This window comes from Myodes glareolus, chromosome 7 (assembly GCF_982192425.1).
Source record: "Myodes glareolus chromosome 7, mMyoGla1.1, whole genome shotgun sequence".
Classification (NCBI taxonomy): domain Eukaryota; kingdom Metazoa; phylum Chordata; class Mammalia; order Rodentia; family Cricetidae; genus Myodes; species Myodes glareolus.
Window position 1 is genome coordinate 17,603,989 of NC_142032.1, and position 24,879 is coordinate 17,628,867.

Genomic DNA, 24,879 nt, shown 5'->3' on the forward strand with positions numbered 1-24,879 from the left:
AGAGGGAGAGGGGGAAAGAGAGGAGAGAGGGAGAGAAAAGGAGAAAGAGAGAGGGAGGGAGGGAGAAAGAGATAGAGATCTGTAGCTTAGCATCACAAAGCAGAATTGCCTTGAATATTTGACAAGAATATTTTGCAGAGCTGGACATGGTGACACTTGCCTTTAATCCCAGCAATTGGGAGGTGGAGACAGGAGGCCAGCCTGGTCTATAGAGCTCAATAGATCAGAGAGAGACCCTAACCCCTGAAATGTATGTGCTGCGAGTCCCCAGCAGCTTGCTGCAGGATCCCGGCAGCAGCAGACAGTGGATCCCCAGCAGCGGGCAGTGGGCAGCGGGAGCAGCTGGTCCTAGGCAGGGACTGCGCATGAGGCTACACCAGGTCTCCGAAGGTGACTGGTCCCCGGCCGGGCAGGGACCAGGGACGGCGCATTGAGACCATGCAGTGTATCTCCATGTGGCGGTGGGGGCAGGCAAGAGAGAGACGGATAGGCACACCATACAGAGTGGAGTTGGACATTTATTAGGTGGGTTATGGAGGGGAAGGGAAAAGGGGAGGAGAGGAGAGAAAGCGAGACGAGAGGGGGGGGAGAGAAGAGAGAGACAGAGAAGGGGAGGAAGAGGAGAAGTGGGGAGAGAGGCAGAAGCTGCCTCTTCGAGAGAGGGACAAGAGAGAGCTCAGGCCAGAAGCTGAAGATCAGCCTGCCTCAGCAAATGGGGGAGGGAGTGGGCGTGGCCTGTCTCTTAAAGAGACAGAACAGCCACTACCCCCCCATAATTGTTCAGGAGTGAGCTTTGGTAGCACTATTCAGTAGTTAACAGAACACTCAATGTTGGCCCAGCTGGTCTATTGAACAGAGACCCAGATGACCCCAAACTCAGCTACTTTTGCGACTCCCATCTCCAATTCTTTTCATCCTGGCCAAGACAGTGGCCTTAGATACTTTCTTCCGGTCGTAAGCCAGGCCCAGGGCAGCCATGCAGTCGATGAAGAATGTCGTGAAGTTGACGTGCCAGCGGTACTCACTGGCAGAGTAGTCGTAGGGGAAGGCGTGGTGGTAGTTGTGGAAGCCCTCGCCTGGAAGAAAAGCATAGGGAGCAGTTAGGGGGCTCGGTGACTGCTGCCTCCTGATCTTCGCATACCTCTGACCTGTTGTGTACCTCAAACCTTGAAGAAGCTCACTGTTGAGTGAACAGATGAACCCACAGTCTTGTATTCTAAAGTGAACAGATGCCCTCAGAGGAATCTCAGGAAAGCAACTGACAGGCTCTGCTCACACTTACCTGTCTGGGAGCCTTTGCCAGAGGAAGTTTCTATCATAAGATAAAAAGATGGGAGAGGAGCCAGGTCTGTGCGAACAGATTTTATGGTGGAAAGTATCAGAGCCTCAGGAGAGAGGGCCCAAGGGGTCTGCATGTGAGTGCCTGTGGCTAGGACAGGGCAGAGGAGAGGAGACCATTGTAGCTACGCTTCTTAGATGGAGTGAGTCATACTGTTCCCCGTGAACTGCTGTTCTCTGGAAGGGTAGAGGTTCCAAAGGGTGGACAGCGGGTACCAAAATTTACCAGGAAGGAGTCCTGGCCAATGACGGAAGTTTCCTCAGCCACCCCGGCTCACTGGATACTGCTCTGACTGCTATTCCTCTGAGCTTTGACCTTGGGGTAGGGGAGGCATTAAGAAAATGGAACTCTGAAAGCATTCGGACATTCTAACACTTGAGATTCAGAAACTCCTAGGATGGGCATCTTGCAGGATAAAGGAGAACAGAAATTCTGGATTTGAAATTATCTCTGTAATTCGTGTGGTGTTTTCCTGTTCTCTGCATGGCTCTTCTTTCTGAACTAATCCCAACAATACTAAACCTTTTCAGGTGAGGGAGACAGTGACCAAGAAAAGCCATTGAATCCCCAAAAATAAAAGCAACCCTAGAGGAAGTCAGAAGAGTGGAAAGAATGATAAGAACCAGAGGAAGTGGTGGGCAAAGGAGGAGACGCTGTGGAATACCGACTTCTGGGCATGGATGACTGTGGTAATCTCAAACTCACGGCATCTGTGATTTAACCAAGAGCTGGACAAGCCTGAGCTTGGCAACATTCCAACATGGCAAGCGGAAGGGCTCCTGGGGCGCCATCCCTCCCTGAGGACTTATACGCAGTTAATGATTGAGGAGGTACAGTGGGGTAGTCACCTGCCAGTGTCCGTGCTTCAGGAAAGAAACCCTCAGCCTGTGTTCCCAAGTGCCCCGGGAAATAAAACACGCAAAAGATATTAAAGTAGGAGGACGGATTAAATGGTGGAAACCATGCACACGCATGAAAATGTCACCTGTCATTACATGTAATTAATACACACTAATTAAAGCATTTTTAAGTTGAGAAAAATAAGCCCAGGGTCTGGAGAGAGGCTCAGCAGGTAAGGGCACTCTCTGCTCTTGCAGAGGACTGTGATCCAGTTCTTGGCACTCTAACGGTAGCTCAAAACCATCTGTGGGTCCAGTTCCAGGAGATCTAACACCCTCTTCTAAATTCTAGAGGTACCACATGTACATGGTATATACCTTATACACACAGGCAAAACAGAGTCTCCTTCCCTCTCCCTCTCCCCCCCCCCACACACACGGAGTCTCTGGAGAGGAAAAGGAGGCTAGCTGTATGGGAACAGCTGGGACAGGAAGAGATAGCTGAAGAAAGTTATGGAGAATGGTCATCTTTGTCAAAGAACACGAGCCTATGACTATGGGACAGGTAATTAAATAAAACAAAAAGATTAGAGCTGTCGAGGGTGAGGTGAGAGGGATAGGAGCGGATTTAGAGAGGAGAATAACAACAGACACTAAGCAAGAGCCTGGCAGTAACTCTGAGCTCATAATGACTGGAGTTGGGGAAACTCACTGTATTGACCCTGCTTACCAGTACAGGACATATATCAGCCTATTTCTGATAGGATGCGTATTTCGCATCGTATGCCATTTCTATGGGAATCTCAGAATTGTGTAGAGTAAGTTTTTGTTTTTGTTTTCCAACACAGATCAAATAAGACAATATACAACGGAAAGCGCCTGGAAGCTAGAGGGAGCTTCGGGAAATGTAGAGGGGCACAGCTGAGGTTGACGGAACAAGGTTACCTTTATTTTTTCCTACATATGCAGCAGGCCTACATACAGAAAGCTTCACTCTCCATTGATGGTACTGTTCCATTCACGCATCTGCTGCCCCCCAGTAAGATGCAACCTAACTCAGAAATGACTGGAAAAGGAGGCGTTAAAGGAACTGAGTCTCAATTAGTGATGGTTGGAAACTTGAAACCAACGGATTAGCCTTCATTTTAGAGTAGTAACCCGAGATCCTAAGTAATCATAGAAGTTATAATCCAGTGTCTCTGTCTTAGCCTTAATGCTCTAATCAATAACCCACCTCATGTAGTCTCCAGGTGAGTTGATGACTTACCCAAAGATACCAGTGAAACTAGGATGTTCTCTCGGGCGCCAAAGTTCCTGTCATATGGCCGGTATCCATAGAGATGGGCAGCACTGTTCACCAGCCAGCTGAAATTGAGTACTGCAGTATACCGCAGGAAAGTAGCGATGTATAAGCTGTGCTGAAAAGTTTCACCCCAGAAGTACCAGGGCACCAGTGTGGGCAGGATGAAGCAGATGAACAGGACAGCTGGCTTATAGTACCTATTGGGAGAGACCACACACTGAGTCTGTGGAGAGGGGCCGCAAGCACACTTGAGAGGTCTACGTTCACTGGGCTGGGCTGTCTTTTCTCCTACACTATGAATACAGGAGGGATATATGTTATCTCACTCTATATACACACATAAATATATAGTGTATATGAGTGCTTTGCCTGCCTGTATCACATATGGGCATGTACCCAAAGAGGTCAGAAGTCACTGCATCCCCTAGAACTGGATTTACAAGTAGTGAATCATGTGCGTGCTGGAAATTGAGCTTGGGTCCTCTAAAAGGACCCAAGCCATTGCGGCATCTCTCCAGTCTTCCACCTACCCGGGCCAAGCCAGACCAGCTAGGCTGTTGGGGAATATTAGTTTACACTTTAAGGATGTGGCTCTGCCTAAGGCACCTTCTGATTCATTTAATAAAAATCTGAATGGCCAATAACTAGGCAGGAGGTATATGCAGGATTTCTGGGGAGAGAAAGGAAGAGGAGGCGGAATCTAAGCACACGAGAGACACCAGGAGATGTGGAGAAGCAACAGGAGGTACGAGATGGAAGAGAGGTAATGCCACGTGATAGAACATAGATTAAAATACGTGGGTTAAGGGGGCTGGAGAGATGGCTCAGAGGTTGAGAGCATTGCTTGCTCTTCCAAAGGTCCTGAGTTCAATTCCCAGCAACCACATGGTGGCTCACAACCATCTGTAATGGAGTCTCCTCTTCTGGCCTGCAGGCACGCACACACAGACAGAATATTGTATACATAATAAATAAATAAATATTTAAAAAAATACAAGGGTTAAGTTAGAAGAGCTTAAGCTATAGGCCCAGCTTTCATACTCAACTGGATGTCTCCATGTCATTCCTGGGGAGTTGACTGATGGGACAGAAAAAAGACTCAGTACATGGGCTGTGGGTATCTGCAGCCAGCTCAGACCTTGAGGTGCCAGGTGGGCCTGTGGGTGTCCCCCCCCCCGCCAGTCATCTCTCCAGCCTTGTCTTTAGATAAGGAACATTAGTGGAACATGGCTTAGGCCATGGGTCTGTTGACTAGAAGTCCATTGTTTATTTTGACAAAGTGTAAAGACATGTTGGCCAAACAAGTCAGGCTGAAGCCATAAACTCATCTGCTAAGTTCCACTGCCTGGGTTCTTGCCCAGTTGTTTGTGTCCACCTCCACCTTTGACACAGAATGTGTGACAAGTGTTCCTTTCCTGCTACCACCCCCAGATCTTTGCTCTGCTTTTCAGGAGGCAAACTGAGGGCCCTCGACCACCTGCAGCTCCCTGTCCCTTTGTTTTGTTGATTTCTGTTTGGTTGGTTGGTTTGGTTTGGTTTTTCTAGAGTTTACTACAGAGACAGGGTTTCTCTGTAGCTTTGGAGCCTGTCCTGGAACTCACTCTACAGACCAGGCTGGCCTCGAACTCACAGAGATCCTCCTGCCTCTGCCTCCCGAGTGCATGTGCCACCACTGGCCTCTCTGTCCCTTTGGAGACTTTACTCACTCTTCACTCTAAACCACTGACATCCCAAGGGAATTGATGGATACCTGTTAAGCGGTCTCATGTTCAACTTCTTCTATATCATTTGCATCCAGATCTCTCCCTTTCCACTCTTACCTCTGCTTTCCTGGCCTTGGGCTTCCACGGCTAACCTGTTTCCCTGACCTTCACCTGTCAACTAAGGGCTACTTTCATCAGTATTGGGGCAGCCCCTCTGAAGCATATCTCTGCCACATGATGACAAGAGCGCTCCTTCCAGGAGAAGGCCCGTGTTTCTAGTCTCAAGCTTTAGCTGGTCTTGTGCACTGGGTATGCTGTTTCTGTCCTCACGCAAATGTCAGAATCGTCGCTGCTGGTGAGGCTGCTTTTTCTAGCAACTCTTCCCTTGCGTCCCTACTAAGCAGTCTTGGCCCATGAACCTTTCACACTATGGATAGTATTCTGCCTTGCTTCCGGTTATTTGCATACCTGCCTAGGCTACGGGCCTTTCGAACCAAAGGGCTCCATTATTTCTGCGATTGTGTTCATTATTATTCTGAGTCAATGAACATTTGGCACATTCAATTTGTTTCATGGAAATACCTCAGCGAGAAAGGAAAAAGCAACATTCCCTGATTGTGGGCTTGTGGGACATTTGAGAATTGTGTTTCAGAACGATGGTCAGTATGCACACTGAGCAAAATCCTTCAGCTCTTTTTATGTGTTCTGATAGAAAAAGCAGGGTCCCTAAACCCCAGATGCCCTGGCTCCACCCTCCCACCCTGACTCACCTTCTCTGGAACATGACCAGCTTCTCGGCTTTTAGGTCAGACATGTCCAGTTTTCCGCCCTTCTCTTTGACAGCCGGGTGTTTGCGCACGAGCAGCCAGCCCACGTGAGAGAAGAAAAAGCCACGCCGGGAATTGTGAGGGTCAGCGTATGTTTCTGAGAACTTGTGATGGACACGGTGATCTCGGGCCCACTCATACACATCATTCTGAGGGGACAGGAAAGAGAACCCCAGTATTGAGAAGAGACGCCCTCCTGGAGGTTGCAAGGACTCAAGACCCTCACCTCACAAAGTCCCCAGGACTCGGGCCTAAAGGAGGCCTTGAGGAACACTGTCCTCTGCATATTTGCCCCTGAAGCTTATGGAAGAAAGCAACTTACAGTTCCAGCCCCAGGAATCACACTGCTGCTTCCTTTGGTTGTGTGATGGGGAGACAGAGAGGAGAGCAGCAAAGAAGACCGCAAGCCCAGAGAGGCAGGCTGGGAATGCTAGCTCTTGAAGAAGAACGTGAGACAAGCTCTTATGGAATACTGAGCACTGGGTCCAGAGACTGAGACAAGTGCCCTGGCATCCCAGGATGCTGCTCCATCACAGAGGTACAGGGATATTCTTCCCGATGCCCTTACGACTGACAACTCACCCAAGCCGGCGCCAGGGCCTGTATAACTCATGAGCCTTTCCCAAATGACCTCTGGCTCATGTGTGACTCCTTCCATCCCTTCACAAATGCGCCAGCGTCTCTATTTCAGTGCTGTCCCCCCAGAACATCAGGGGCCTTTGAGGAATACTTTGTTAGGTACTCGAATTGAGAAACTCAAGTCTCGCCAAGCCAGGGACTGATTCGATTTCCTCTCATTGGGATTAAGCCCCATGCCACAGCTATCCTGAGTCCCCTGCTGGAGTCTAATAGCAAAGTCAGGCCCCCGATCCTTTCCCTTGTTTCTGTTATAGCTTTGCCTCGGCAAGCTTCGACAGTTGGCTTACCCAGCACGACAGTCATTCATAGGACCACAGTGTTTCCCTGTCCGGATTCCTAGTGTCCAAGTACAAAGTGGGGCTCAACCTCCTAAGAAGACATTTTAAGGACTTGACAAGCTCATCTGTGTGAGAAGGCCAAGTACTCTGCCTGCCCTGACGTATTCTTCACATCTGCAGCAGTCCCCAAGCCTGTGATGTATCACTTTTGCTCCCACTTGACTCCTGAGATAGACACAGCATGAATGGCTTGCTCACCGAGTATTAACAAAACCTGAGTCAAGCTAGGTGGTGGTGGCACACGCCTTTAATCCCAGCACTTGGGAGGCAGAGGCAGGTGAATCTCCTGCAGGTCTACATGACAAGTTCCAGGATAGCTGGGGCTACACAGAGAAACGCTGTCTCAAAACACCAAACCAAACCAAACAACCAACAAAGAAACCAATGTCAGTGGTTGGCTGATGAGCCATAGCTGGTAAGTTAAGCGGACCAACCCCAGCAGAGCAACCCAGACCATATGTTACATGGGGAACTTGGGGAACACAGTGACCTGGAAAGTTTTCCAGTTAATTCCTGTCTCCCATCCTGCTGACTCTGAGACGTGGAACTTCTACCAGCTTCTTACCTGGAAAGCCATGGTGTTGGCCAGGATGAGGAAGAGCCTCAGGGGCAGCCGTGCTTTATAGGTTCGGTGGCTCCACAGGCGATGAGCCCCAGCTGTGATGCCCAAACCAGCAACTACATTGTAGAATATTACTGTCAGGAGAAAGCAGGTAAGTCACCAATCATTGCGGGTTCTATCAGGCCTAGGGTGGAAGGACCCTTTCCTGACTCTCTAGTCTGCTATTTCTTCAGAAGTTAGTGAAGATCCTTTTCCCTGAACCTTGGCATGCCTTGGCCTTGTTATCTTGTGGCTTCAAACACTATGGCCCAATTCCTCTATCTAGAGATGGAGGAAAGCTCGGAAGCCCCAGAAATGAAAAAAGGAATCAAGACGGGCAACAGGACTCTCACTGTCTGTCTGCAGGGGTTGTACCCCTGAACCCTTCCTCTAAGTTGTTCAGGGCCGCAGACTAGTCCCCCAGTGCCTTGAAAAACAGAAATCAGAGCAATTCAGTTTGATCAATTACAACAACCCCAAATATGAAGAGATACTGAGAGATCACAGGCCTGTGCCAATTCATCAGCTCAGACAACAGCATTTCAATACAATGGCAGGCAACATGCCCATATCAGGATGAGTCAGTCCTACAAAGAGCTATGTTTTCACAGTGACCTGAGCATCACCAAAAATATTAATATTTTCACAATTACTGCACTCCTTGGGAGGTGGCTGTGATCACTTCTGCATCTTGAAGAAGTAGACCACGGAAAAGGCTAAATGTTGGGGCTGGAGAGATAGCTCAGAGGTTAAGAGCATTGCCTGTTCTTCCAAAGGTCCTGAGTTCAATTCCCAGCAACCACTTGGTGGCTCACAATCATCTCATAATGGGGTATGGTGCCCTCTTCTGGCCTGCAGGCATACACACAGACGGAATATTGTATACATAATAAATAAATAAGTAAATAAATATCTTTAAAAAAGAAAGAAAGAAAAGACTAAATGTTTACCCAGAATCTCACTATGGCAAACTGTAGCCATCGGCTGAAACTCAGTTTTCTGATAATAAGGCACTGTTCCAGCTGTGCCATCCAGCCCCTAAAAACCATGCCGAGATTCCAAACCCTCCTTTGCCATGTTTCTCTGTCAGTCTGGATGCTCACTGCCAGTATAATGCTGGGTAACATTGGTGGCGCCCATAGTAGGGCAAGTCAACTCTGTTATATCTGTGTCATGGTCTAAGGATGGGTACCATGTCCTATCTCACCATCTTTGAAGTCAAAGGCTTAGAAGGTACAATTGTTAATAGGGAAAGAAGCAGTCCCCCCCTTGCTCTGTCCCCTGACTAAGGCTGTCCCCATGGGGGCTTGGAGGAGACGTTCAACAGTGCTTCACTCCTGTGGGCAGCTGGAAACCAAGGTTCCTTAGAGCCATGAAGCATACGTAGTTCAGGCTGAAGTCACCCTACAACGTATAAACTGTCTGTGTCCTTCTAGACCAAGAAATAACAGTCTCCCAAACAGCCTTTCCTCTCTCCTGCTGCATCCCATTCCTTCTTGGGGTCACCACAAAGATCACTGAGCCAGTATGCTGCTAAGGAAGGTTCTGGTCACAGTCCCTCTGAGTTGGGACCAGGCCCAAATGACTGACTGCTCTGGCTGTGTTTAGATGGAGCTCTTCCCACATCCACGTGTATGATCTGACCCTGACCTGCAGACAAGCCAGAGTTCTGTGATTCAGAGCTCAAAAGGGCCCCTGTTAGTTCATGTCACAAGTGTCTCCCGTACATTGGCTTTGCAAGCACAAGCAGTAAGTACAAGGGGACCAACACTTGTACAAGACCCCAAACACTGTGTGGCCTGTCCTTCTCAACCCCTTGACTGTCAGATAGACAGCTCGGTTCAAATAGATTAGTTCAGTGACCCCCCGCCCCCGGGAAGGACTGTTTGAGGCCATAGTGGTCTGGAGGGTTTTCCCCTTTAGCCTTCCAGGGTAACATCCCTGCAGGAGAGAAGGCTCTCAAAGTAGCCGACTTAGGAGAAAGGCTGGGAAAACACACAACCTAAAGAACATGACCTTCCTAAACATGACAAAGCATTGTTGTTTCCATTTAGTACCTGGAAAAGCTATGGCCCTGAAAACGGTACCCCTCTTGTATTTCCCTAGCACCCACAGAACTACCGAGATGAAGCTCCAAGGACCTGAGCTCACCTGCTGGAGGCACTAAGAGGTCAAGAGCAGGGACAGCCACTTCTACATCACTACCCTCCTAGAGACAGCTACCAGAAAGTCCTGTGTCTTCCAGAGGGGGACCCTTGATGCACCATTTCTCAAAGAATAGTTAGGGGCCCTGGCCTGCACAGCCCTGTCCCCTCTTCCTGATCGGGGAATCAGGAGTCAGAAGTTAAACCACCTGAAAGCACAGGTGTGTGTCCCGGGACAGCCCCGCATCAGCCCACACCCATGGATCCCTGAGTGGTTGAGCTAGCAGGCAAGGGACGCAGTAGCAACTATCTCTCTTGTTACAGCAGCCTGACCACCATCAGGGTTTCTCAAGACTCTGTTCTCTGTGCCTGGCTGGTAACTAAGGTTAGAAGGTTCTTGGCCCTTTGTCATGGTCTCCGGAGACAGGACAGGAACTAACTACCCGCGGAATGCAAAGAACCCTTTCTGAACCCTCTTTTTTCTTTTGAGGAATATCTCATTGACTGACAGGACCTACCTGGAGTGCCAGAGCCACACCCCCATGCACTCAGACTGTATGGAGGCTGCCTCACCTTCCCCTGGGTCCAAGAAGTCTGATGTGTCCAGAATCATGTACAGTTTTTTTGTGGGTTATTCCTTTCTAGTTCTTCCTCTTCAACCCTCTGAACAGTCTCCCCTTGCTCTGTCTCCTGACTAAGCGAACAACCCATGGGGCCGCTCATCGTGCTCCCAGCAAAAGCCTTAGTTTTCTTGTGGCAGGCAATGCTGAGACAGGAAGCGTTTTGAACAGAAAAGCTCTTTCAGAGACTGCCAATTCTTTGCCGTGTGTTTGTCCCTCCACCCTTCATAGGCTTTCACATCCATGTTCAAGGACCCCTAGAACTGACACTTTGCATCCTAATCCCATGAAGCTCTGTTCCCAGTCCAGTTACCAGTATCTCAGGAAATAAAGAGAAGGTTCAGAAAAAAATCAAGATAGAGAGAGGCTAATTTTATGGGTCAGAATCTACGTCATTCAAAAAATGGGAGAAAGCTGGGGTACTGGCTCAGGACGGAGGGTTTGGAGCGATTACCCAGGAGCCAGGTGTAGACCTTGCAGGAGGGAATCAGTGTGATCCCATACAGGGCCCCCAAGTGCAGCAGGACCATGAGGATGATGTTTCTCCAGACGTACTGCAGCTTGGGCGGGGGCCCCTCCTCATCCTGGTAACTGGGGTCGTATATATCTTCTTTCAGCTCAGGACGGATGTCTTCTGGGTGGAGGGGCATCTTATCTACTTTCTCTTCTCCGCTCTGCTGACCCCAGCGGGGAGGTTCTATGATGGTGGTAGAGCCACAGTTGCTGGAGATCTTCAAAGAGAGAGAGTGGAGAGCCAAGAACAGGTACATGAGGGTACCACGGGATCTACCTCCCCTGTAATACAGCCAAAACAGTAGAGGCACAGACCCTTGCCCCAGTGCCCAGATCATATGAAGATTGGCTACACCCCTAGGTGGAGCAGGAAAAAGTCCCTAGAAACTACACAAAATATGTTGACAATAAAACCTCAAGGTGAGAGGGCAGGAGTGTGGGTAAAACATTTGCCTCAAGCAACAGATAAAGGGAAATGCACAAGTGTGCAGAAAGATACTGGCTGACTGGGGTTTCTCTTCACAGTCAACTGCCAAAATAAACTCCACATTCCTCACTCGGAAGGTCAGGCAAATCCAAAAAGATGTTCAAGATGCCTCTGCCGCTCTCAGCGCTGGTCCCTACAAACTGCTCAGCAGAATTCCACCCGTGCTAAAGATCCTGGGCTGTGGGGAATCCCTGGGGAAAAGCTGACCTCTTGTGGCAGGTGGGCCGTCATCTTGGCTCCCCGGAAGCCTGGATCCTGTTCTGAAGGCTTCTGAGTGCAGTTTGGGATCCAGGTCTGCAGCAACTGAGGATGGGATGGAATGTTGAGTCGGGAGGTGACCATGTGCTGTGTACCTGGCTAGGTGTACAGGTGTCACCACTCAGTCTGCTGTGTGGGGACCTCTCCAGGCTTGGGATTTAAAGGGTAGGTAGAGCTGGTCATTGGTGACGTGTCTGCTATTTGCTCAGACACACATCGTGACTGCCAACAAGGAATAAGGTGTTCAGAGCTGACTAGTCAAGGCTGTCCCATGAGGAGATGAAGGCTGAAGGCAAAAGAGGGGAGGGGACAGCCAGCCAAGCTTGCAGTCACCCAAGGTGAGGTCATGAAATACCGTTGTTCCTAGAGAGACAGTACTTTCAGCCCATTTCCAAACTTTGGCCAGGGAAGTTTGTTTCTTTTTTTTTTTTTTTTTTTTTTTTTTGTCTTTTCAGCTTTGGCACCCAGAAATCTGCTGTCCCCATGGCAGATGGCCCTTTGTTTCTCTCTCCTGGGTTTCACCCCTGGGTCCCTGGTGGAAGCTGGGGTCCAATTCTCAAGCTTCCGAGAGTACACAAACCATTCTCAAAATAGGAGAAGACCAAGTCTAAACCCAGACTGATCCATGTGCATGTGGTATTCGCACGATAGGGACATCTCATTGGTAGCCATCACAATTCCGTCTTCTCTTTCCATTCAACCAGGAGCACTGTGTGAACATGTGTCTGTAGGAGGGACTGGGCTCCACCCCCAGATCTCAAGGCAAGAGCAGGTGCACAGCCTGCCTTCTTACTTAGCACCAAAGGCCAGCAGTGACTCTTCCCCACCCACCTGCTCAGGATGCTCACCAGAAATCCAGAGTGCTCTGACCAGCTCACACCTGCAGTCACATGCTCAGAGCTGAGAGCCTGATCCCACGCTCAGTCACAGGGCATGTTTCACAGGGGACAACCACCTCCAGATATTAGTATCCAATCCCTTCCCTATGCCTCTGCCTCCGGAACATCTGCTTCAGCAGGGAGGTGTGAAGACTCTCCCACCAGGCTGGAGCTTGGGCGTCTCCAATAAGAAAAAGGCAGGAATCCCAGACAGCAGAGGGGCAAACATGGGCATGCAGAATAAGAACAACGAGCGATTCTCACAGGTTATCTTAAAAAGCTTTTGCTACAGTCTCCCCATGATCTATGATTCCATTTTGAGAAGGGAGAAATTGAGATACAGAGATATCAAATAATTTGTCCATGGTCCCAGGAGAGCTAGAAACTAATCACAGTTGTGTGATGCCAGGGTTCAAACTCTTAAACCCTGTTCAGAACGATGCTGCTCTGGAGTCCCAAGACAAACAGACTCCACAGTCTTCGCTAGCTCCAGGGCAAGGCAAGGAAGCTCAAACTCAGGGGGCTTTGCATTCACCGGGTCTCCTGAGATAGACACCCCTGTTTTTCTAGGCAAAGGAAACTGTATGAGGGCAAGCATGTCCAACTTCTTGTTCTGTGAAAGCTTCCCTGACCCCTCCCATCCCCTCCCTCTCTCATCAAATGGTGGGGGACTGCCGTTCCTTTTGCTTTCACACACACTTTGCCTTGTTCACAATTTTATTTTAACAGGTATATTGAGAACTGTTTGCACTGGGTGTGGTGGTGCATACCTTTAGACCCAGCACTCGAGAGGCAGAGGCAGAGGCAGAGGCAGGAGGATCTCTGTGAATTTGAGCCCAGCCTGGTCTGCAGAGCGAGTTTCAGGACAGCCAGGACTATACAGAAAAACCTTGTCTGGAAAAAACACACACACACAAACTCTTTGCAAGCATGCACATCTTACCTATCAATAAACCATAAGTTTCCTTTACGGCAGGAACCCTGACCTTTCCTTTTTTTCTCTAGCTCATTAGAGAATTTCTCTCTCTCTCTCTCTCTCTCTCTCTCTCTCTCTCTCTCTCTCTCTCTCTCATTTTTTATTTTTTAAACCAGGGTTTCTCTGTATCTTTGCCCATCCTGGAACTTGCTCTGTAGACCAGGCTGGCCTCGAACTCACAGAGATCCACCTGCCTCCTGAGTGTTGGGATTAAAGGCATGTGTCACTACTGCCTGGCTTCATTACAGAATGTCTTATAGGCGTTAATTTCTCAATAAACACTTCCCAGAGAAGAGGAATGAGTTGGGGACTATGATGAGGGACCAGAGAGTACTACAATTTGCTTGACACGATTCCTAAGTGAGAGCTGGAGATAGCTACGAATGCAGTTGTGAAAGGAGCATGACATCAATCAGTGCTGGGGAGGAAGTGGAGAAATGGGAACTCGGACAGCGCCTGTGAGCCTGGATGTTGCTCTGACTGTTCTGAAGATCACTCTATCAGCCTCTAATAAAGCCAAATATGGGCACCCTTTTCACCCAGAAATTTCCACTCCTGAGAAACTATTTTCGTTAGTAGCTTTAATTATGGCAATTTTTGCGTTTTTTGTTTGTGCGTACTTTTCGCTGCACGGGGGATCAAACGTGTGACCTCACGCATGCCAGGCAAGTGCTCTACCACTGAGCTACATTCCCCAGGCCCTGGTTTTTCCATAGGGCTTCACTATGTACTTACTCAGGCTGGCTTGGAATAGTGAACTCTCCTGCCTCAGCAAGAGTAGTTTGTTTTGTATTGATTTAGGGGAAAGGCGCAGAGCAGCAGGTCAACCCTCCAACACACAGTTGGAAGAGATTACTAGCAACTGGGTCAAACAAATAGATCTCACACGTTGTCAGCCCTGTGAGTGAGAGTCTTACAAACACCGGCAGTCAGGAGGTTGATGCAGGATCATCTATTTGAGGACACCCTGGGCTACACAGCCAGACTCGAGTTCAAAAACAAAACTTTAAATCCTACTCAGCACCTGGGAGGCAGAGGCAGTTGGATTTCTGTGACTCTGAGGCCAGCCTGGCCTACTCAGTAAGTTCCTGGCCAGAGAATATAACAAGAACTAAGGATATTTTTAAACTCCTGTGTTCAAAATACTCATTTAAAAAACATGGAATGGAAAAGACCCAGGGCAACTGTTCACACGAAGGAGGACAACCATAAACTTAATAAATGTTCAGTAGTAAGTGCTCAGAATATTGTCTTTAAAAAGTGCTCTGTCAGGCTAGAGAGAAGGCTCAGCAGTTAAGAGCACTCACTGGCTGTGTAAGACTTTAAGACAATTCTGAAACCATTTCTGAACCCTCTCAGCCTTCGTGCCTTAGTGCTTCCCCTCCTCCCCTGGGAACCAAGGACCTAACAGCTACACATGCACGTACTCAATTCCTGAACAATTACCCATGCACGTATGTTTTGACTCAGTCCCCTGGGAAACGGGGTCAAAATGACCTCTTACCTCATCTGATCTGACAATAGCTCTCCAGCCAATTATTGGTATTAGCCCTTTTCGAACAAGCCAATCATAATGGTCAAGGAACAACCCCTCTTGTTTCTATGGGGCCTTCTTTAAAAGTAGACTGTACTAGCTAGTCAGGGTCTCTCGGCTTCCCAAATGCTGAGGGACCCTGTCATGACAGAATTAATAAAATCCTCATGCTTTTGCATCGGCTGTGGTGTATGAGGTGGTCTCTGGGGGCGACTCCTTCTCAGGTTGGACACTAGAGTCCAACAGCTGCTCTTCCAAAGAACCCAGGTTCATTCCCCAGCGCCTACATGACAACTCACAACTGTCTGCAACTCTACTTCCAGGGGACCTGATACCTTCACACTAACACATAAAATAGAGTTAAATAGATTATTTTTAAAAAAAAAAGTGGTAAGTGGGGCTAAAGAGATGACTCAGCAGTTGAGAGCACACTCTGCTCCTGCAGAGGACAGGGCAAGGCCACATCCATTAGCATCCCCCCTCCCCGTTACCAGGGAATCTTTAATAATTGAGAGGCTGCCAACCTCAGAACCACATGTTTCTAACTCACCTGACCACTCTAATGTTATTAAGCCAAGAGCTTGACTCTATCACATAATAATGTTTTGTGTTATCAAGGGCTAAAGACCATGGAGCTGACAATGAACCAATACCTCTGAAACCATAGTCCCAAATAAAGCTTCTTCTTTTTTTTTTAAATATTTATTTATTTATTATGTATACAATATTTTGTCTGTGTGTCTGTCTGCAGTCCAGAAGAGGGCATCAGATATCAGTTCAGATGGTTGTGAGCCACCATGTGGTTGCTGGGAATTGAACTCAGGACCCTTGGAAGAGCAGGCAATGCTCTTAACCTCTGAGCCATCTCTCCAGCCCCCCCAAATAAAGCTTCTTCACATAAGCTGATTTTATTATTCTGTTGGACTAATGCATTGGCTGTCATTCTTTCAAGAGGAAGAAAGACAGACAGACAGACAGACAGACAGAGACTGGGCCTGGTATGGGCTGCTGAAACCTCAAAATTCACCTCCAGTAACATGCTTCCTCCAACAAGGCCTCACCTCCTAAGCCTTCTAATCCTTTCAAACAGTGCTGCTCCCTGGTGACTAAGCATTCACATATATGAACCTATGGGGATCATTCTTATTCAAACCACCACATTTTTTGTTTTTGGAAACAGGGTTTCTCTGTAGCTTTGGAACCTGTCCTGGAACTCTCTCTATAAACCAGGCTGGCCTCAAATTCAGACATCTGCCTGCCTCTGCCTCTGGAGTGCTGGGATTAAAGGCGTGCATCACCACTGCCCAGCTTAACTTCATAACACATTCTAAAGTAGTTTTACTATTTTCAGTTTTATTAGCATTGGCAATATATTAGTAGGCTGTTAAGAAATGGATAAACTCCTAGTTATAGATGACTCACAAAATTAAATCAAAAGATATAAACAATTTAAACAAATTCATAACTGGTATAGGAGGGTCTTCTCTCTATGTGTTGCTTTGATTGGTTGAATAAAGAAAACTGCCTTGGCCTTTTGATAGGGCAAAGCTTAGACAGGCGGGGAAAAGAGAGCTGGATGCTGGGAGGAAGAAGGCAGAGAGAGAGCTGCCCACCATGAAGCTGCCAGATCAGACATGCTGAATCTTTCCTGGTAAGCCACGAGCTTGTGGTGACATACAGATTATTAGAAATGGGTTGAATCAAGATGGGAGAGTTAGCCAATAAGAGGCTAGAGCTAATGGGCCAGGCAGTGCTTAAATGAATACAGTTTCTGTGATTATTTCGGGGTTAAGCTAGCCGAGCACCGGGAACGCAGCCCGCTCCACATTACTACACATAACAATCAACAAAACTGAGACTTGTCTCCCAAAAAATAAAAACCTAGGACAAATGCATTAATTGATGAATTCTATCCATTTTTTGTTTTGTTTTGTTTTTTGAGACAGGGTTTCACTGCAGCTTTGGTCCTGGAATGTTCTTTTGTAGAACACCCTAGCCTTGAACTCAGAGATCTGCCTGCCTCTGCTTCCTGGGTGCTGGGATTAAAGGTGTGTGCCACAACCACCTGGCTCTATCAAATCTTTAAAGAAGGTATAATACCAATGTTCCTCAAACTGTTTCATATGGTACAAGGGAGTAGGAACATTACCAAGTTCAAACTGTTTCATATGGTACAAGGGAGTAGGAACATTACCAAGATCATTATACAGTTAGAAACACTTTGATATGAAAATTAGATAAGAACACACATTAAAGAAAGAGAGAGAGGGAGGGAGAGAGAGAGAGAGAGAGAGAGAAAGCTGAGTAGTAGGCAGATCTCTGTGAGTTTGAGGCCAGCCTGGTTTACAGATCAAGTTCCAGGACAGCCAAGGCTACACAAAGAAACCCTGTTTCAACACCCCCTCCCCCCAAAAAAGAAAGAAAATCAAAATCATAAATCACTTTTTTCTGATGAACATGGGCACAAAAATTCTCAATGCAATTCTTGAGAATTAAATTTAAGAGCACATTAAGACAATTATGTGGGGCTGGAGAGATGGCTCAGTGGTTAAGAGCACTGACTGCTCTTCCAGAGGTCCTGAGTTCAATTCCCAGCACCCACATGGCAGCTCACAACTGTCTGAAGATCCAGTTCCAGGGGACCTGACACCTTCACACCAATGCACATAAAATAAAGTTAAATAAACCATAAAAAATAAAAAAAATAAAAAACAAAACCTAGCTGGGCAATGGTGTACACCTTTAATCCCAGCATTTGAGAGGCAGAGGCAGGTGGATCCCTGTGAGTTTGAGACCAGCCTGGTCTACTAAGCGAGTTCCAGGATACCAGAGCTGCATAGAAAAATTCTGTCTCAAACCACCCCCCACCCAAAAAAAAAGCAGGAAGGCAGGGACCATACGTTAAGGTTAAGTTGTTTTCATTCCGGGAACTTATGGTTGCTTCATCATAGGTAAATCAGTAAGTATGACATAGCACATAAATAGACTTAAAGACAGAAATCACATGATCATCTCAATACATGCAAAAGACCTGTCACAAGGCTCAACACCACCTCAGGATAAATGTCTGCAGACATCAGGAATAGAAGAAACACTATATATATACACATATTACATATATATGTATGTATGTATGTGTATGTATGTATATACATATATAAAGTATGTATATATAGTGTGTGTGTATATATGTGGGGAAATCTAAGAGCATTCCTCTGAAGCCAGGAATGAGATACGGATACCACCGCTCTGCAGGTATTCAACAGTGCCCAGCATCTTCACTAGAGACATGGTAAAACAGAAACAGAAGAGACACAAAGAAAGAAGTCAAATTATCACTATTTAAAGATAGACAGTTTCTATACTTAAAAGACCCTAAAGACCCCACAAGAAAACTGACTTAATTCTTTCAACAAAATAGAAGGATTACAAAGTCAACATACAAAAACCAGCAGCTTTTCTGTACACCAGGGACAAACTTGTGGAGGAGGAAGAGGTTGAAAGAGACACACGGTAGAAAGGCTAGCCATGCTAACGGATTGGCAAAATTAACACTGTGAAGATGGTCACAGCAAGTGTTCTTCAGATTCAGTGCATGTAACATGAGGGCCGGCTTGTTGGGGTTTCTGTCCCTCCTGGTACCCCAACAGCGGCAAGCAACAAAGAAAATCACGCACAAGACTCCATAAGATTATAAACTGATTGGCCCATTAGGTCAGGCTTCTTGTTAACTCTTATAACTTATATTAACCCATTATTCCCATCTATGTTAGCCATAATGGCTCCATACCTTTCTCAGCTGGGCACGTTACATGCTGCCTCTTCGGTGGTCTGCGCAGGAGTGGCTGAGGAACCTCTCTGCTTACCAGAATTCTCCTGTTCTCATTGCATCAAGTGCAATCCTGACATCAAAATTCCAATGACAGTTTTCACAGAAGCAAAACAATCCCAACATTCAAATGGAAGATGAAAGATCTCAAATAGCCAAGGCAATCCGGAGAATAAGGAACAATGTTGAGATACCATAAAACTTAACTTCAGCCGGGCCTTGGTAATTTCAGCACTCGGGAGGCAGAGGCAGGCCGATCTCTGTGAGTTTGAGGCCAGCCTGGTCTACATAGTGAGTTCCAGAAAAGTCAGGGTTACATAGTGAGACCTTGTCTTGTGAGGAAAGGAGGGGAAAAGTCTTTAAAAACTGTTTTAATGTTTGCTTAGTAATTCATTAATGTCATCTAATTTACTGTACCAATATCTTGGTATATATCTGATGTAGAGGTGTGTGTGTGTGTGTGTGTGCCACTTGTGTGCTGGCTGAAGAAAAAGCCAGATGTGGTGTAAGACTCCCTGGAGCAGGAATGGGGGCAGTTAGGAGCTGGTGCTGGGAACTGAACTGCCCTGAAGAAGAGCAAATTCTCAAGACCTGAGCCATTTCTCCAGTCCTAAATTCTGTTATTCTCAGTCTTGCTGCCACTTCCTGAAATTAGGTTTTTGCTCACAGATTTCTGACATTTCATCATTTTGCTATGACCTCTTTGAGAGTACTTACTTTTCCAGATTTTTTGTGACTATAACCATTATCTTTGTTCATATTTAATACTCTATCCTAACCATCTCAAGTATTCAAGTGCCTTTTCACTTCCGCAGGCAGCGTTCACCCAGGCCCCACATAAACCAGGCCAGACCTCTGCCCACACATCCCTGCCTCTAACTCCCCAGACCATTTGCTTCTGGTCTGTAATTTCTTCCATGAAAACTATGTAACCAGCTTTTTCTTTAGATCTCATCTCCTCTCTTGTTTTTTTGTTCTTTTTGGTTTTTGTTTGTTTTGGGGGGGGGGTTGTTGTTTGTTTGTTTGTTTTTGTTTTTTGAGACAGGGTTTCTCTGTGTAGGTAGCCCTGGATTTCCTGAAATTCACATTTTAGACCGGGCTGTGCTGGAACTCACAGAGATCCACCTGCCTCTGCCTCCTGAGTGCTGGGATTAAAGACGTGAGCCACCATGCCTGGAATAGATGTAATCTCTTCCAAACCCTACATCCTGATTCTCAGACGCCAATTGGATAATATTTCTGGATATATACTCCCACTACCGTGTTAAATGCTTACTTCCTACTCCAAGTCCAAGCCTTCTTCTGTTTCAACTATTTTAGTTGGTACAGAGGCTGCACTTGCAGACACACAAGTTAAATCCTGTCATCGTCCATACGCCCCACCCTGCACCCATTTCACACATCGATCAACTGAAAGCCTATTCTGCTCCAAAACCACTTTTCCCACGTGTCCTACCTTTTCCATTCCCATACCCCTCACCAGACTTTTCCAAAGCCTGGATTTGGCCTTCCAACCCATGTGGTCCCCTCTGCTGTCACATTAACTCCTTGTTTTGCTTGAATTGCTTGAACATATTTGAGGATTGACTCCTAATAAGATTCAGTGCAGCTGAGCGGTGATGGCACACACCTTTAACCCCAGCACTTGGGAGGCAAGGCAGACGGATCTCTGTGAGTTCGAGGCCAACCTGGTCTACAAGAGCGAGTTCCAGGACAGGCTCCAAAGTTACAGAGAAACCCTGTCTCGAAAAACAAAAACAAAGACTCAATGCAAACTCTCACCTCTCCCCTTGCATTTTTCCCACCCACTGCCAACTCCACGCCCCTTCATGTCACGGAAAGCTCCACAACACTTTAACGCTGTGCTTTGCAGCGTGCTCGCCTCTGAAGCACGACCCAACCTGCGATTTGTTTGCTAGCTCCTGGCGCTTGGGCCTCTGGCGTCACAAGTTTTTGCACTGCATAGACGACAATAAAGCGCGCTACTTTGCCAGGACCTCCCTCCTTGGACATAGCTAGTGACCAGAGCCCGCTCTCAAGGTCACTGGTTGAGCTAGAGCAGGGCTGGCCTTGCAGAGCCCAAGGAACTGCATCCCTAGAAAGCTCTTCGTTGGCTCCATCTGTGACTGCACAGTGCACGCGCTCCTCGGGGCAGACTGTAGGGGCGGAGCTTCGTGGTTGGATCGGTACGGCTACTGATTGGCTGCGAGGGACCAGGCTCTGTGGGCTTGGGAGCGGGTACTGACCGAGAGTAACCCCGGAAGGAGCCGTCAACCTGTTTCTTGCTCTCCGTCAAGTGGCAGACGGGCACTGGCAGAGGGCCAGTCCTGGAGAAAGAGAGCAAGCATTGCATGCTTCCTGCTATCTCAGGCCCTCGGCTTAATCTGTGTTGGGAGTTTAATAGAGTGAGGTTACCAGTACAGTAACAGTTTATGGTGTCACGTGGCTCGGGTGGGGGAGGGGGCAGTGATCCAGGGAGGTCGCCACACTGCCTGGTCTGGAAAAGGTGAGGCTGGAGGTACGGCTGGAGACCTTGGCTAAATGAATCCTGCTAGTACAAGCGCAGCTTCCACTCTACCCCAAAGGGCAAAGAAAAATGTGACAAATGTTATGGTGGAGAGTCATGGGTGACACTCTGTCATTGCTGGTGGAAATGCAGAGTTCATCAGCCGCTGTTGAAAACTGCTTACCCCACAAACCATTGAACAGAATTATCACAGGACAAATCCCATTCCTGTGTACACAAATCAACAGAAAGTAGGCGCTAAAATATTTGCACATGAATGTGCCAAGTGGAGTCTTCAAAGTACTCAAAATGAGGGGGGGGTCACCACAAATACAATAGAGTGTTAATAATAAAAGAGGATTGAAAAACGATTTATGCCACAATGTGAAGACATGTGGTCTCTGCCACACTGTAGGCTCAGCCTGGATAGCTGAGACTGGCAGGGGAAGGGAGTGCCAGGATTGAGACATGGGGGCTTCTTTTCAGGTGGAAGAACTGCAACCTTTATTTTGCCCTGAGCTAAAGCCTTTTATACCTCTACTGCTTCTGTGGAAAACAGAAAGAACACAAACATCCTTGTCAATTACAGGCCACAAGGAAGTTCCGCTGTTGGTCAGAAGGAATGAGGGCAGCTAGATCACAGCAGGTATCTACTGGAGAAGACTACTTACTTGGATATGGATTTAAGCCGGTAGAAAGTCATTATTAACTGGCTGGTGACTATACCTGGTGGTTCCCAGTGTAGCCCTGAACCTTTTTCAGGGTGAACTTGTAAGTACAAAAACTCTGGTTGTGTCATACCTCAGCAAGAACTGCTAATCAGAAGAGGAGCTACAGAAGCCAAAAGCAAGGTCAGTACATTTAGAGACTGTCCCACAACGATGGACTTTGATGGGCCTTTGTTTTCTGTTTGTCAGGTGCTGGATTCCTGCTGGGTTCTGTGGCCTGAGTGATCTTTCATCATGATGGCTGGTGTGTTCAATTCTGAGAGCCTGCTAAGGTCTGGGGGCCCGTTACAAAGACACACACAGAACATCATACTGGGATGATGTCAAACACCCGCTGTGTGACAATTTTTCTGGAATATGTGTGCTGAGCAATTGCTCTATAGACAACACATTGGTTGTTGCTATCGTGGGAAAGCTATGAGGAGTCGTCTGAATGAGCTTGGGGTTTCCTTTTGGGGTGAGGATGATGAAGATGAAGAGGCCCAGCACTGTGGTGAACACTTTTAATCCCAGCACTAGGGAGGCAGAGGCAGGGGATAGCTTTGTCTGCAGACTAAGTCCCAAGACAGCCAGCACTACAAAGAAAAACTTTGTCTCAGAAGGCTGCATGACGGTGCCTGGAGAGATGGCTCAGCAGTTACGAGGGTTAAGAGCACTAACTGTTCTTCCAGAGGACCTGGGTTCAGTTCTCAGCAACCACATGGCAGATCATAATTGTAACTCCAATTCCAGGAGATCTGACATTCTCATACAAATACACAAGCAGGCAAAACACCAATGCACATAAATATATATTTTTAAAAGAATACTCAAAAAAACCAGATGATGATGATGATAATGGTGCTTAAACAATATTACGAGGGGCTGGAGAGATGGCTCAGAGGTTAAGAACACTGACTGCTCTTCCAGAGGTCCTGAGTTCAATTCCCAGCAACCCACAAGGTGGCTCACAACCATCTGTAATGAGATCTGCTGCCCTCTTCTGGCACGCAGGCAGACATGAAAAGAATGTTATACACATAATAAATAAATCTTTAAAAAAAAACCAATATTACGAATATACTATGTGCCGTGGATTTGTGACCTTCAGTATGATGCATTTACAATGTTAGGATGGTTTTGGTTTTGATTTTCAGTGTTGGGAATGCAATCCAGGGCATCCTGCATGCATGACAAGAGTTCGACCTATATCATCAGCCTTAAGAAATTAATAGATAAATAAAGCACCTAACTTCTACGGTGAGAAAACCACCTCAGTTAACAAGTGTAACCAACACAAATAGACTCGGAGGAGAATTATTCTTATCCCCACCCCTCGACTTCTAAAGAAAAGTCGTAAGAATGCAGGCAGGCATGGTTCTGGGCCAGCCATGCCTTTCACTGCCATTTTCCTCTCATTGCCTCTCCTTGTTCAAGGAGTCTTCTAAGGCCAGGCCCTGACTACTCATTGTTACTTGTGGGAAATGGCCAAGATGCTAATGGACTCTTAGATGTCCCCAGCACCAAAATCACCATGAGTCAGCACCGCATACAATGCTCTTTTGTGAGCTCTCTGTTGCCTGGGCAGAGCAGGCTGGGCAGGATAGTGTGGGAGGGGCTGTCATCAGAGGAGGCTCTTTCTCCTCCAGCAACAGATAGAATCTCAGTCCCTTGGGAGCTTATCATTGGGGCTTACGGCATTTGCTCAAGATGTCAGTGCTTTCTTGGTGGCATAGAACATTAAGTACAGGTCACAGAACAGAACTCCCACTTCCTGTGACATGTACCACTGACTGCCACGGTTGAGGTGCAGGGGGACATTTGCAGTAGAAGCAGCTCCCCCTTGAGATGCTCAGAACTTTATATAACCAAAAAGGCATAAGGAAGTTGCTGTGGGACAATGGGACAGCATTGTTTATATGGTCTGAGAGGCAGGCTTAAAACTCAGGTGTGGTGGAATGCTAAGGTCCATCACAGGGGAGAGTAAACTGGGTTTGTACTTTTTTGTTGTTTTTGTTTTGTGAGACGGGGCTTCTCTGTAGCTTTGGAGCCTGTCTGGAACTAGCTCTTGTAGACCAAGCTGTGTATTTTTTTTTTTCAGAACAAAGTAAGTTTATGCAGGGTGATGGTGACTGTAGCTGGGTGTTGTGGAGCAGACTGAAGCACCACTACACTCTCAACTTCTGATGAACCCAGCTGCCACATGGGAAGGTCCCACCCATCACCTGCCTCTGATGTGGGATGCAGCCTTTAACTTAGTGCTGACCAGAGAAATGGGACTGCATTGCCACTGCGTCTTCCAGCCGAGTAAACTCAGAAATTGACTGTCCAGCTTCAAAAGGCACTGGATTTGGGTTGATGTTGGGCGCAAACCCTTTTTGTTTCTAAAGATGGTATCTGGCTTTTCTCAACCACTGTAATTTGATGTGGCAAGACTGTCATCTCAGAGTCTACATTATAGCAGCTGCTTTTTGTCACATGGTTCTTCTTTGAAGTCTGAGATCAGAAACCACATCACTGTGGAATTAAACAGAATACAGTAGTGTCCTTTGACCAAAGTCATGAACTTCCCCAGTGCTTTCTTTCTTAGTACATTTTCACTTGACTCTCAGTCTCTGAACAAAAGAGCACCAAGTACTCTTCCCATTTAATGTTTCCTATCAGACATGACCCATAAACCATAAAATCACACTTTTCCAGGGCTATGGTAAACCAGGGAGGGCTATGTTGGTTCACACCTTTAATCCCAGCACTCAGGAGGCAGAGGCAGGTGATCTCTGAGTTTGAGGTCAGCCTGGTTTACAGAGAGAGTTCCAGGACAACCGGGGCTACACCCTA

At 47.2% G+C, this 24,879-nt stretch overlaps 1 protein-coding gene and 1 long non-coding RNA gene across 2 annotated transcripts; one reads left to right on the forward strand and one right to left on the reverse strand.

The window, feature by feature from the left end:
• Positions 1–505: 505 nt before the first annotated feature.
• On the reverse strand, positions 506–12,028 carry LOC125403639 (stearoyl-CoA desaturase 4-like). The gene is made up of 6 exons (XM_048439179.3): positions 11,561–12,028; positions 10,808–11,084; positions 7,554–7,684; positions 5,955–6,160; positions 3,446–3,678; positions 506–1,076 (listed from the first exon to the last, which is right to left on the reverse strand). Exons 1-6 carry the CDS (start codon positions 11,693–11,695, stop codon positions 877–879), a joined length of 1,182 nt encoding a protein of 393 aa, XP_048295136.3. The 5' UTR covers positions 11,696–12,028; the 3' UTR covers positions 506–876.
• Positions 12,029–21,098: 9,070 nt separating this feature from the next.
• LOC125403564 (uncharacterized) lies at positions 21,099–24,566 on the forward strand. The gene is made up of 3 exons (XR_007233001.3): positions 21,099–21,334; positions 21,924–22,185; positions 24,143–24,566. It is a non-coding gene; the product is annotated as an uncharacterized LOC125403564 (long non-coding RNA).
• Positions 24,567–24,879: the final 313 nt, after the last annotated feature.

What these genes read in the sequence shown, in the direction of transcription:
- LOC125403639 (XM_048439179.3), bottom strand. Translation starts at nt 11,695, where the DNA reads ATGGTCACCTCCCGACTCAACATTCCATCCCATCCTCAGTTGCTGCAG. An exon ending in CGGCCCACCTGCCACAAGAG is followed by an intron (nt 11,085 to 11,560) that starts GTCAGCTTTTCC and finishes CTCTCTTTGAAG; the next exon opens with ATCTCCAGCAACTGTGGCTC. An exon ending in CTGGTCATGTTCCAGAGAAG is followed by an intron (nt 3,679 to 5,954) that starts GTGAGTCAGGGT and finishes CTCTCCCAATAG; the next exon opens with GTACTATAAGCCAGCTGTCC.